Source organism: Enoplosus armatus, chromosome 21 (assembly GCF_043641665.1).
Source record: "Enoplosus armatus isolate fEnoArm2 chromosome 21, fEnoArm2.hap1, whole genome shotgun sequence".
Taxonomy (NCBI): Eukaryota; Metazoa; Chordata; class Actinopteri; order Centrarchiformes; family Enoplosidae; genus Enoplosus; species Enoplosus armatus.
This window is the reverse complement of record NC_092200.1, coordinates 16545967-16560545: the sequence shown is the minus strand read 5'-3', so window position 1 is coordinate 16560545 and position 14579 is coordinate 16545967. Positions and strand designations below refer to the sequence as shown.

The window sequence follows — 14579 nt, the reverse complement described above, 5'->3', positions numbered from 1 at the left end:
AAGAAAAACTGAAAACTTCAAGAGGTGATTTCTCTCGCTGAGTTCAAAGCTTCATCTCGAGCCGTGGAAGCGTTACTTTGAACATTGCTCGCCTCCTCTCGCTCCGTCTCTCACCTGCTGATTTTTCAGATGGATTTGAGACTGCTATTTTAAGGCGGTATTTTATGGTGTGTCTGAATCTACGCGAGTGCTGCAGCCTTTGCTCAACCCCTGGAGATGCTGGCTCTCATCAGGACCACACTGGTCCAGTTCAAATTCAATAAGCAGTGGGAAACACAAGGAAACTTCCCGGGGAAATTCCTTTTAGAGTCATTTCCTGTGTTTTCTATGTGTCAGGGCGCAGAGAAGCAACCGCTTAAATATCATAGCCTAGATTAGACCTCGAAGTCCACTAACAAAACCTCAGCCACAATGCAGCCTGTGACAGAAAAAAGGGAACGACGAGAGTCTCTCGTAACCACCAAGCATTTGCATTTGAGTGTCGACCCTTGGACCCCTGCCAAGTCTGGTTACGGCAGTTAGCCCACTGGCCTCGATAATGCCATCATATTGTGTGAAGCTGTTCATTTCCTCTGAGAAAGCATTGAGAAGTGAAGTTGAAACCCACCTTCTCCCTCTTCCACTGCAGCATAACAGATTTCTAACAATGTGTCCAAGTGGGCGTACAAATCTACACTGTCACCATTTCAACGATTACTTTTTTAAAGCTTTATAGCTAACATTTGCTAACATTAGCCACCATAATAAGGCTGTAGGTGCAAAACCCATGAGTGTATTGAGTGCATTTTGTTGCTCATGAATTCAACGAGTGGTAGAAAGGTTGTTCCACTTCTCCTTTCAAAAGTTACAGCCTCACTTTAAATTACGGGTAAACAAACAGACCCCCCCACAGCTCTATCTTAACCACCACTCCTTGTTGCTTGCTCACCTCCAGGGAAGCCATCCCAGATCTCCAGTCTGTCATAGCGGCAGAAAACCCCAGCGGGGGGCGTCGGGTCAGGCTCCAGCTCGAAGCTCTCGAACTCCAGAGTGATCTCGGACATCTTGGGGGAGAAGATCATGAAAGTGCAGTCCAGGTTGTTGGGGTATTTCTCTGGAAAACCGGGCGACTTTATGACGCCACTGTTGGAGGTGAAGTTCCTGGAGCATTCGGGACCTGCGGGAAGGATGAAGGGAGGAAACAAGACAGCGAGTGAGAAGATGAGATGAAAAGGGGACAAAGGAAGAGGTGGGGATGATCCTTTTGAAGGACTGTTGGTTAAGTGATCCGTTTCGGGTGGCTTTGTGTGGAAGGCATTGAGAAACTCTGCCTCCCAGCTGGCCTATTGAGTGGAGGACAGTTTACGGCCCATAGACCAGAGACCACCTTGATAGTTCCTCTATTCCCTTGAGGCTACATCTGGGTCTCTCAGCTCTCCTTTCTGTGGTTCTGTGCCTTCTTTTTTCATTCCCTTATGGTCACAAACATCACTCTCCTTCATCACCGTGTGTGTGTGTGTGTGTGTGTGTGTGTTAAATCTGCTACTACTGGAACATCTGGACTGTGAGTGTAAACATTCGTGAAAGGGCTCAATCACCAGAATCGGGGAATGATGAGCTTGATTCACTCGGCGAAAAGCAGTCTCTCCCTCTCTCTCACACACACACACACACACACACCCACACACACACCCTCATCAGGACACGTCTGTGAAACATACGAGAGGTGCTCAGGCAGAATTACAGCGTCGGTGACGGAGGGCGAGGGCAATGACTCTGCATACATCAACACACACACACACACACTTAAACACACAGTTTTACACAAGGGAAAGTCAAAATATTTATTCACAGCTCCCTGGAGAGCTGCCTTTCAGCTGACGAGGAGCATTAACACATTTCCCATGCTAGCCGCACCATCTCAGAGCACCATGAGCACACGATTATGATTTAAGGATGAGTGACGTGCGCTAAAAAATGATGCTAACAGCTGCGGGAACATTTTTAAGAGAGTGACAGACATTAAGACATGCTCAGTATGCATGCTCAAGCGCCGGGCCAGATTGTTACCGAGCCTGGCTTCACACAAGCAACAACCCATACAACATCCAGAAAAAAAAAAACAGGACTACTGCCATCCAGGGCAATTATTTGGAGCCATTAGTGGCAGAAATGTGCCCATGATAATGTCATTTTCATGCTAGTCTGACAGCTGGTGTGATGGGCGCAGATGGGGCCGATCGGAACCAAAATTGCAGGGAGTTATCACTAGATAGAGCCTCCGTGCTGCAGCCATTGTAGCTTAAGTGAATGTGGTAAACTGCTTTTTTCCACTGTTACTCAAGCATCTCGCTGGGCTCCTAATTCAAGACCATCAGGCGCACTTCAGCCTGTCCACCAGCGGAGTGAGTGAAAGGAGGGCGAGCCGTGTTGATTTTCCAAGTTGAGAGCCATGGCGAGCCGCGTTTTGACTCTTAAGAGAGCTGACATTTAGCGCGGCGGCTAAAGTGTAGCTTCTGAGAACAGTGGGCACCATTAATTTCACAGCTTCCCCTCGTATTTACCCGGAAAATGGAGAGATTTTGTCGAGAGAGAGAGAGAGAGAGCCTTCTGCGGGATGAGAGGGTTGCTGGATGCTGCAGCTCTGACATTTCGCCCAAATATGGCGAGGTAAAGTGCAGACAGTTTTGGGGGGGAAAAAGTATAGATGCAAGCCACTTCTTTGAACAAGGCGCCCATGGTCCCTGAGTGCTCTAGACAGCTGCAGCACCCACAGTGCAATTCAGGGCAGTGTGTTGAATTTCCTGTGGATATTGGCTCAGAACTCCACTCTCCATCCATTTCACCAGCCTCCACCATGACCCTTATCTCAGCTCAGCAGTTGACCAGAACAGATTTGGTCTTTGGAAATGGTTCACTCTGAAAACCTGTCAAAATCCAGGCACTAGACTGGCACTGAAAAGAATAGCGCTCGGACTGATGCTAATTTTCCATGATGTTTCCGTCAGCATTAACAATTTGATGACATCCTATTTCATGAATGCATTTGTGAAATGTGGGGTAGGGTCATAGCACCAGCGTACTTTACATATCTCATCATCACCATGAGGTCGTCCTGTTTCTGTGTTCTCTCTGAATGGTCACGACTAAAGCTGAGCCAAGGACGAACTCCCCTATTGTCAGCTTTTGTGTGCCTGGCTGCGTTCCTGCCCCCTCAAGAAAAGGACAGAGCGAAGACATCGCAAACAAAATAGAGTGGCTGGAGAAGACGGAGTGCTCTCGTTGGTCCCACCGGCGAGATAATCATCCAGCAGATCTCTTTTATCTAGTGCCTCCACATGGGAGGGCTTCTGTCTCTCCAGCTCCCCCTCGCCCCTCCCAGGATGCTTTGTGCTGATGTCCGCGTGAGGGGCGTTCAGTGATAGCTGTCACGCTTTTCTCTGTGGCAGCGTTCGCACGTATAGCGTGTGTGAATGCATCTGTGTTGACAAGGAGCTTCAGGAGACAAATATATCCCGTTGTCAGCCAAATGCTAAGTCCCTGACCCTTACAACCCCCCCCCCCACTTCTGTCTCTCCCTTGTTCTATCGCTGCAATTGTTGGTGTCTTCCTGGCGGATTTATCGCCTCGATGGGAAGGGGGTTGAAATATAAAACAGGAGAGGGTTTTGTAAATATGAAAGGTTTGACTCTGACAGGAAACACACACTTAGATTGTCCCACTTCATCCGAGATAAATCAGATAGTTAGGCCACAGTGGGCCGCCCAGTAGTCCAACCACTGCTTTTAAAACACACACAGCTGAATTTACGACAGGAAGTTAGAGAAAAAGAAGTAACCTTGAACATGCGCAACATTTACCGGCAACCTCCAACCAGGCGCTCAAACATTTACTGCCTGCAGTAATGGATTCCTTTAACTCTCGTTTATACTGAGCCCTTCTCCTCTGGACGGGGGGAGTAAACAAATGTCAGTCTGGCTTGCGAGCTGAGTGATTGGAGTTTGTTTAACAGGACAAGTCGTAGCTGGCAAAATGATATTTAATGGAGATCTGATTTCAACTTTGGAAGCGTTAGGGATCTATAATAAATATTAAATAAATATGGTCTCAACATTAAGGGAGCAGGGCGCCTTTCAACTGTTAGTCTCCCTGATGACTTGTCCTCTATGTCTCTATTAAGCTGTAAGTGTTGAGAGCGGTCCAGAGACCGGGTGTTAATCATTAGAACAACATTGTGCCAAAGAACAGGCGTTAAGTGTGTCAGCCTCTTGCTATTTTCATTTTTAAATCTGTCTCTCGCTCTCTCTCTCCCCCTTCTCATATATCCACTTCTCTCTTTTTTTCCCATCTATTCATCTCTCTCTCTCTCTCTCTCTCTCTCTCTCTCGCTCTCTCGCCATTAGTAAGGGTTATTAGTGGCCGGAGCCATTGGGGCTGAAGGTGTTGTTCTTGGGCCGCAAAGTAAATCACCACTGTTTATGTTCCACGCAGGCTCTCTGGCTGATCATTAGCCCTGTTCACAACCCACACCACCCCTATTACTGCCCCCACCCCCATCATACCTCCCCCCTCACTCTGTCCTCATGCCACACTGACAGAGGGGGTTAATTGTTGGTGAAGAATGAACTCTTTCAGCACTAAATCAAACATTAACCTGAAGCCTGCGGAGTGTCAGTCATTGAAACAGACGGAAAAGCAGGTTTACATTTACCCATACACACACACACACACACACACACACCCTGAGGCACTGCACTATTGATGTGGTATTTAGTGCATTGGCTGTACCTGTGACGTCACTTCTCCCCAATCCAATGAGGGATGACACAATTGGGGGGGGGGGGTTGTCTTAGGTTTCCATGAGGGCCGTGTGTGTGTGTGATGACAGTACATCTCCAAGCCAGATGTGACCTATGGCATCAGGGCGTGCCATCCATGAAAGCCGAATTAGGCCCCTTTTAGGCCCCACCGAACACACACACACACACACACACACACACCTTGAGTGTGTTTTCACAGGTGTGTGCTCAGAGTGAAAGCCCCCCCCCCCCCCCCCCCCATCACAGTGACATGATAAACAGGGCTTTTGCATGAAAAGACGGTGTTTTATAGTGACAGTTTATAGACAGAGATGTGTGTGTGTGTGTGAGTGGGATGGAGGGGGCACCAGTGGCACTACCTCTGCCCCCTCGCCCACTTCAACGGGCCCTTGGCCAGCATGGATGTGGCTCTAAGCAAACTGCAGAGCCGCTAAAAGAAAACACATGTTTCTGCATGTGCGTGCGTGGACTTAAAGAGGATGGATCTTTCCAGAAAACACCTTAAAGTGAGATATTGTCAGATGACAGGATAAGCACAGCTTTCAGTCTTCTACAAAAGCAACAGGATTTTGGTGGAGGGTGGCTGTTTATCAAGTCAAGGCCAAAGTTTCACCCAGCTGTTTTGCTCACCATTTTATTACTGCCTCGAAGTGGAAGGCATCTGTAGAGACATACACAAGCACAACCATCTTGCCAATCTGCTCCCTTCAGCTCAAATATACTTTGCTCCCTCTCCTCTATCATTTTCTCCCCCACCATCTCGCTCTCCCTGTCTCTTGCCAGACTTCAGCCAGTGGTGCAAGGCTGCCAATTTGCAGGCTATAAAATAAATAGCCCGTGCTAATTAAGATGGTTGGATGGGACTGAGAGGGGTAGAGACTGGGGTAGAGCCGCAAAACAACCTGTTCTCTTCCAATTAGACACTTCGCAGGCTACCGTTGATGGAAGCCAGGGCTCTAAATGCCAGCACGTTGAAGTGTGTGAGAAAGTGTATTTACATAGTTTTTAGCTTAAGTGGGCAAACCTGCACATGTAAACATACTCGTATAAGTCGGCATATGATCCCTGAGGGGAGTACGTCTTTACATATGTTTGCTTTGTGGGTATATTTGTTTTCCATGTGACCTTTTGCTTGAATTTAACCCCAGATGAAAGGCAGTACCAGCCCCTGGGGTTGACTTCCAGTGATCTCCAGGCCTTTGCTCACAGTGATAAACAGCCTGCATTCTTTGCATTTCCCTTCATTGGCATGCAACAGCGCGAGCCTCCCATTCCTGCAGCCGTTATCGGAGCATCTGTGTATCATCATTAACGTTACATGTCTTAGCCAACACAGTGTTTTCCCAGCTAATACCCTGCTTGTTGATAAGCTTGAGCTAATCAGCTAGCTTTGAATCTCTCATTCTGCTCGGGTCTAGCTCTCGCTCCGACAGACAGGGCTGTTAATTGATCTCAGAGCCCTGTTCTTGGCGGCAGCCGGCGCCGCAGTAGTCAAAACACGGAGGCAATTCCAAGTATAACGAGGGTCTGGATCCACTAAGGAAGCGACGGCACACTTGTGGCGCTATCATCGGTGGGGGGGGGTGCAAAACGCAAGACAAAAAAAGAAAGAAGTTCTGCCTTAGGTTTAATCTGCAGCAACACCCCTGCAGCCTTTCCCCCCCTCAGCCCTGAGTCCTTTCTTGATTCAATAAGCAAAAAAAAAAGAAGCACAGATTCTCATCTAGCTCCAACTCTCTAGTCCTGAATCTCCACCTTCTATCCACACTAACAACCCTATTTCTTGCTAGATCTGTACATATCTCGAGTGTGCTCAGCAGTTTCGCCATGCCTCATCTATAATCAGTCCTGGCTAATAGATGGGCCTGGGAAATACCACGCTAATCATGGCAAGAATGTAGTAGATTTAACTGGCCTATCAAGGGGAATGAGGCAGTGTGCGGGGATGAGTTTGTCGCTTTGATCTGGTAAATGGGCCCACACTCCACCAGCTGCCCTGCCGCCATGGTGACACGCACAATCCCAGACACACACACACAAACACGAGCACAAACACACAACCAGCCCAGATTAAAAGGAAGGAGGGACCATTCATCATGTCTCCAAGGTCAAGGGGGGGCCGTCCCATAGACTGCTGTTAAGGTTAATTAATGAAAGTGGAGTCTGTAGCACCTGTCTGCTTACAAGACACTCTCTCAGATATGTGCTGTCCTCCCCCTCCTCCTTTAAGACCAAACAAAGGAAGGCAGCCAACCAACAGGAAATTCTCCCTCTTGTTATGCTGTGTTCTGATAAGATAGACATCCCCTGAGGATATTTGTGGTTTATCATATCTGATTCCTGAATAAAATTACCCAGAGGTCTTATTTTTAGGCTTGACATTACGGAAGGAAGCTCAAACTGATTGGATGCCGTTGCAGCGCTCGGGACCAGAAGGAGGGGAAAGCACTTCCTAACCCTAGACCCAGTTCAGTGGCTTGATTTCACTTTCTGTGGCTAGTCAGTGGTTACAGCGGCAGGTTCATGCCGTTGCTGTGGATTGCCGTCTGACAATAAACCAACATTTGAAACAACATTTGCTGAATCAATGCTTAGCAAATGATGCCTTTTCTTATTGTGCAATAATTCACGGCAGATGAAAACTGCTACAATTATGGAACATATGGGACTGTGATTCATCGGTTTTGAATGGAACATATTGCTTGCCATATTGTGATTGCATAATTTGATGCTCTGGTGCCTTCGTCTAATTTCATGGTTTGTTTGTGATTTAGTCAGAGAGGCTCTTTCTTGTCCTATTATCCGAATGATTCCTGCAGCTTTCCTACTGTATCTCACTGCGTGTGTGTGATAGTTTCAGCTCAAGACAACTCAGATTGAAGTGATGTCGTGTGGAGCTCATAGCAGTGTTTACCTAACCTTAAACCAAGAAGTCAATAGCTACTTTTAAGAGTTCAGGTCAGTCATCTTAACATCAGTGAATCATTACCATTTTGCTTTTTGGGATATTAGTGCAATTAACAAAATAAGACAATCACGAATAGAAAGCTTTTGGGGTGAAAGTTCGGGAATAGCGGCTGGTAGAAGGAGTAAAAGATCTACGGAAAAATAACTGAAAATATTTGAGGAAAGATCACTCTTGATCTTGGGAACAGCAGGTTGAAAGGAAAATCACTTCAAGGTCCATTTAGCGGCTGGTATTGAGCTTTTGACCATATCACACGATCTTCAGAGTTTGTATCTATAATTCAATGACAACTCGGCAAACTCCATCCACTGAGGAGGACTGCTTAAGAACAGCCGCTAAATGGACTCTGCAGTGAGGTTTGTCAGCCACTTTTATTCTCAATATTCTCAGCCCTCGTCTATTTGAAACAAGAAGCAAACGGGTTCATGAGAAATGTCGTCCAAAACCTGAAAACGACAGTGTTACCTTACTCAGGTAATATACTCAAATAGTTGGGTTGAAGTGACACTGCAGCTGCGCTAGGCCACCCACCTGTCTTGAAGATCTCATATCGGATGGAGAAACCTGCTCCGTGCGTCTCGTAGTCGGACACAAACTTGATGAAGAGCTGGTTTCCGGAGGAGACGACCGGAGAGGGAGCGATCTTCCCACAGTACTTCCCCACTAGCTGACCGCTCTCGTCCACACCATCCCGCACCTCCACGTAGTCATACCTGAACAACACAGGAGAGAGGGAAGCAGGGTTAGGAGAGCCTTCAGGTTTGGTTTTCATTTTGTTCTGTTCTTTCTCTGCTCTGCTCTTATCCCTCTCATATTGTGCATGTGTCAAGACACACACAGGTCAGGTAAACACACCCGCCTCCATACTCAGAGGACCACATAAACACAGAGCAACACAGCATGTTGTGCAGGTAATGTAGTGGAAATAAAACACTGTACTAATGAGGTCTCAGGTTAAAACTCAGAGAACAAGTGGGCAGGCGATGCTTTCATTATATCGACCTGACACACACACACACACACACACACAAACACACTGCAGAGGTTTTGTGCTCCCTGCAGCACCAAGGTCAGGTTTACATAACTGCTTTGACTACTGAACTTCCTCAGCTGAACTGTTGTCCATCTCCTGTCTAACCACAGGCACTGACACTGAGTGCGCGTGTCCCTGTTGTGTGAAAGAAAATGGGAACTGGAAGTGATAATATCTTGGCCTTTGGCTTAGGCTGGTGTGTATCGAAAGAGCAGGTGTTAAAGCTGTTAAACACACACACACACACACACACACACAAACATCACACATTCAAATGGAATTTCAGACCCACGGCTATTGAAGGGAGCAGCCGCCTAATTGAGTCGGCGCAGAGTTTAGGAGCAGAAGAGGAAAACATCTTTGAAATAGAACTGGGAACGAGAGCCATGACGCACACACACACACACACACACACACACACATGGAATCTGGCATGTGAAACTTAAGCAGGTAGAGAGACTTGCCATCGAGGGTGGTCTAAACAGCCTCTGGTTATCAGTGTGTGTGTTTTCAGGCCCTTGTTAAGAGCGCATATTAAATGCATGTGAGTTGTGGTTTTTACTCTAGTGCCGGTGTGTGTGTGTGTGTGTGTGTGTGTGTGTGTGTGTGTGTAGGTTTGCACGATGGTTCAGATGACTTTTCCATGCTGGTATTTTGACCAGCGAGCGTCGCTCCAAAAAGCTGATTTCGGTTCAGATTTCCGCAGTTCCTAATTGGCCGTAACGCCATTTCCCCTGCCAAGTTTTCAGCTCTGCCGAGCCACTTAGCAAACATATTCCTGCCCAAACCCCGGTGACCTGCCGCGACGGCCCTCCATCTTCATCAGAAACGGATGAAAAAAAAGAAATGCACTACACACGCAGTGAAAACAGAAAAATGAATTCGGATGTATGTAAGTGTAATGTACAGCAGGTGTGCGGGCACATTCAGTCACACACACATGCTCTGTCTGTCTCAGAAAATATGTGCCCTCTGGTCAAAGGGGCCTATTTTCATAGTTTTGCTTGATTCCCAAATTACTGTCAAAACATCACGTCTCCTTAGCGATTCTGAATTCACTTAATGCACTGGGTTTCACACAAAAAGGCGATTTACACTTTGACTGATGGCTCGGGGTGGGCCAAATCCCTCAGGTGGGGCCCGACTTGTATCCACACGCACCCTTTGCCACCTCTTTTCTACGAAAATGGTTTCCTTCACCTGCCTCGAATTTCAAAGACGTATTTGTGAAACAGAAATGGAGTTTTCATATGCAAAATATCACAGCCAGCAGTGAGGAGTCAGCCAGTGACAGGGAGGGAAAGAGTGTAACTAAATGTAGAGCCGGACAGAAGTGGCACTCCTTGAAATCGGGTCCCCCGAGGAGGTGCGGTGGATGGATGACTTCACTCTGTCTTTCAGCATGGATAGCGTGATCGGAGGCGATGTGGAGCTGTCAACATGCATCAAGAGCCTCCTCTTCTCTTCTCTCTCCTTTAAATGTCTCAGGTTAAAGGTTTGGCACTTTGGTCGAGAAAGCTGCTGTCTGTCTGTAAAAACCAGCAGGCCCTGATAGGCAGCCTTCAGCCCCTGAAACCTCTTTCCCAGGATCCATCTCATACAGGCATTTCATTTAAAGCCTCCTCAAAAACATTTAGGAGCTTTAGGAGCTTAGTCCTCTTTTTTTTATTTATTTTTTTTTTTGTGCTGCTGCTTTTCCGTGTTAAATTGCCTGTTCGAGCTGTCTGGCCTCTCGTCTCTTCTCTGCGTCGTGTATTCATGACCGTGGTCTTCTTCCTCTCTCCTCTCCAGGCCACCAGCTACTGCAACAGCCCAGCTCGGCTCACAGAAGCACCACTTTGTTTCAGCTACTTTGTCAGCTGCAGCACAGTAAAAAACTAGCTTCACATGGTGTTTACAGTGTTACCCCCCCCCCCCCCCCTGCTTTGCGGCTAACTGGAGTCGCTCATTATTTAGTTTAAAAGGGCTCGAGCGCCTGCCTTTCTGTTGTAATGATGTCATCGTCTAGAGAGAATATTCATGATGAAAACATTTAAGGTCTAACCAGAACTCATCATTTTGAAGTTAAAGTTATTGTCTTCTATTGTTATTTTTGTTACTGAAAAGGATGGCATCGACTGGTCGAGGCATTTTGCTCGATTTCGCTTTGTCGAATGTCAGATGTTTCTGCCTGTAGCAACGTGAACATTGTTCGTCAGCGTCAATTGAAAGAATTTTGTTAAGAAGATGCAGCAGTAAGATTTCTCCCCCAAATTGTTTATATTTGTGCAATCAATTTTGCAGCTTAGAGGCTCTCTCCTCTCCTCTCTCCATCTTTTGGTTTCCCGGCTCACAAACAGAGAGCATCAATCTTTCTGTGGCCCTGCTCTGTTCTATCAGCAGACTTATAATTCACCTCAGAGCCTCTGTCTCTGCAGCTATCTTACACCCCCAGCCCCCACCACCCCCCCCTGCAACTGCCAAAAGCTGAGCATTGCCAGACGCTTAAAAAATTGATGCTGAGATGCATCACAGAGATGAAGAAGGAGAGATGAGCAAGCTGCAGTACAGCCGGAGGAGCTGAGCGTGCGTTTGTGTGTGTGTGGTTTTGTTGTTTGAGTGCGCCATGTGTGAGAAAGCAAGTGTTAGCATTATTATTATGCATATTATGTACAGTATAGCATGTTTTTATGGTGCACTTGGACAGATGCCAGTCAACCAATGCTTTCGTGTCGCCTGTCCTCACGAGCTCCTTATTCCCCACCCAAACGAGAGGAGCGCTCACGTTTTTTTGTTTCTATTTCGACACCTAAAGAAAAGCTGCTTGTTATTGCGTTTCGACCGTGGCCCTCGTGGAGGCGGAACAGCGGGACCGAGGATGCAGGTGGAGGAGAGAACACGCCCCGGGGGGGTCCTCGCTGTGCTCCATGTGTGAGAAAAGAAAGAAAGAAAGAAAGAAAGGAGGGAGGAAGGAAGAGACCTCCTTCTCCAAAATGCACTCTATTTGTGTCTAAATGACTGGTGTGTCCGCCAGAACTCCAGCGGTTCTGCTAACACAGATCCATCCAGGCCCTTATCATCTGGAGGGCATTATGGGAAACGCTTGGCGGGGCTGCGGGGCAGTTTGATGCCTCCAAAAAGGCTCTCTGTGTTAAATGGTGATCTAAACACCTGTGGGGACTTGCTTCTGGGGTTGAGAGGGGCAGTTTAACAACCTCTATCTAGGATCATAAAAGAACAACATGAACATGGCTAAACTTAGATTCCTCCTCTCAGGGGCCCGTGTGGGGATTTTTTTTTTGTTTTATGTCGTTGCTGTTGTAGTTGCTCTTATTCCTCATGACAATACAATCCAGTCGAGCCATGCGCCTATTTATCTGTCTAGTCTGCTTTGGGTCTGGGTGAGCCTGCCAGCATGCCACACACACACACACACACACAGCGAGCTGCCTACCACAGTGCTAATAGTGAAAACGGTTTGCCAATCCAGTGGGGAAATTAAAGGGAAAAAAGAAGTGGGGGGGGGTTTCGAATGTAATTCTCAACGACCTTCGCTTCACCGACTCAAATGTATTAGCCTGCCTTCTTTCTTCAGGCACAGAGAGAAAGCAATCCGCTAGTGTCAAACAAGAACATTAGCCCTCCTTGCAAAGCCAAAGAGAAGGCGACAAACCACCGGCCTAACAATATAACAGTTATATTGCCTGAAGCTTTCCCATGGAAATAATCTGTCCTCCCTGTATAAATGTCCGCTTGATATGGTTCTACAAAAGCAATACAATCTGAGGCAATGGAATAACGCTATGACAGGCTGTATAAGTCTCGTACAATTGGTTAGATCTCTTAATCAGACCATTTATAAGCTCAAGTATGCTGTGGAACCCCCCCCCCCCCCCCCCCCCCGCCCCGAACAAGAGCTCTTTCTTTGCTATTACTCCCTTTGCTTCGGCTGTGTGTAGAACAAATGCCTCTTGCATTTCTCCTTTCTGGGGCTGTCACAGTGTAACTCGCTATCGCACGAAAACATGTCACCTACAACATGTCAAAACATCTCTGGGTAACACAAGTGGAAAGCCCTAAACAACGGACTTGGGACAGCTCTGTGAGGGCCCAGGGGACTTAGCAGAAAAAAAAAAAAAAAAAAAAAAAAAGGTCTTTGTTGTTGTCAGCTGTCAGAAAACTCCGGCCCGCAGACTTCACGTGTTAACGAGTCCCGGCAAACAGTCACTTGGGCCTCCGGAAAAACATCATTAACGTTTGTACAAGGGGGCGAGAGACAAGCTGATCTCCCGACTTACTTTTTCCGAGCCTGGAGGGGACATACCTGGCTGAAATAAAATGGTCTCTCTTTCTCTACTTTCCCTCCCATACTGCCTCCATGCATGTGACATTCATTAACCCACACTAGAATAACAGGTTCCCCCTTTTCCTCGGGCCCAGTCCGGCTGTAATGACCTGAACGTCAGCTTGCCTGGTCAGACAAGGAAATACAGGAAAACCCGGGGCAGTAAGCCGGGTCTACATCTTAATGTTCTCAGTTAAACCTAATTGACTAGCCAGCATTAAGATTTTTTATTGAAGGTCAAGATCTCGTCGTTAAAACGTTTGACCATTGAGCATCCCCCCCCCCCCCCCCCCCCACCCTCTCCACTGATGCGTCTCCACTTCTGAGTCCGCAGAAAAATATTGCAGGAGTTGAGGGCCTCCGAATGTGGCAACCCACCCAGCAGGATAAACCACCGACCAATCAGAGCTGATGGGTTCAGAAGTGGTTCCTTGTCAGCGCGGGCGACAAGGGGCATGATTGCTTTGCTCACCACCACGCTGCCACATGGACGGATGGAAGATATAAAAAAGATGGATGAAAAGATGGATGCTCCCCGCCCAGACAGCTCAACTGCACCCGTCCAACTGGCCTCATTGGGTGTCACCCCCGCGCGGTTAGACTCACCCTCTGTCATATTTTTAGATGCCGTGGCTGTTTCTGATTTTGTGGCCGCCTCAGCCGCAGGTTTTGTAAGGCATATTCGCTTTCCTGAACAGCAATTATCATTAGCATTGATGGATTTAGCGGGCCTCCATCCATTAGCTTCCCTAATTACGCTGTCGAGAGATCCGCTGTCGCCAACAATCAAATTAATGAATTTGGCTATTTAGACTCAATTATTGCATCACCCCCTCCCTTTGCAACATGCACAATAATCCTTTATTCGGAAATATGAACGCAGGCTGACAGAGGGAGGATTCTTCCCCTGTGGGGGGGGGGGGGGGGGGGGGGGGGGTTCCCAGAACAGAGCAGGGTCACACTGCTCTGACCTGGAGAGGGGGGCAGGCGGAGAGGTGCGGTGGACTAAAAACAAGTAGGGTAAATAAAACTTATCACAAAAGCTCCCACTGTTAGCCATCTAACCCCCCCTCCCGTGCTAACCTCACATGGAAGGCGTAATGCATTTTGAACCCTGGCGATGCCCAAGTATTTTCAGCTGACTTGCTTGCTATTCCCATGGGCAGCTGTGCATATTTTCAGTCATCCTGTTGTGCACACTTTGACCTTCCTCCCTCATTAAAATTGCGAAAGCATGACAAATGGGTCACAATAACGTGATTATAGAGATGTGAATATACATCAGCAGTTTAAACAGAAGACGCAGTCAATTTGCTCTCTGTCACTCAGTCATAAGTCTTATGTGGCCCAACACTGCTGACTTGAAGATATAAAAAAAAGTCAAAGGTCTCAGTGTGTTAAGTTATTATCAATCAAAAAGACTATATACGTATATAAAGGGGCTGTATGGTTTAA

The 14579-nt window shown here is 47.3% G+C and overlaps 1 protein-coding gene across 3 annotated transcripts in view; it reads right to left on the bottom strand.

Moving 5' to 3' along the window:
• Positions 1-14579, bottom strand: part of nrp1a (neuropilin 1a) — a 56628-nt gene that overhangs the window by 29421 nt on the left and 12628 nt on the right. For all 3 annotated transcript variants that reach the window (XM_070927764.1, XM_070927766.1, XM_070927765.1), the window contains exons 3-4: positions 8299-8480; positions 929-1156 (exon numbers count right to left, since the gene is read on the bottom strand). In XM_070927764.1, the coding sequence (XP_070783865.1) occupies positions 929-1156; positions 8299-8480 (410 nt within the window). The remainder of the gene's footprint in view (positions 1-928; positions 1157-8298; positions 8481-14579) is intronic.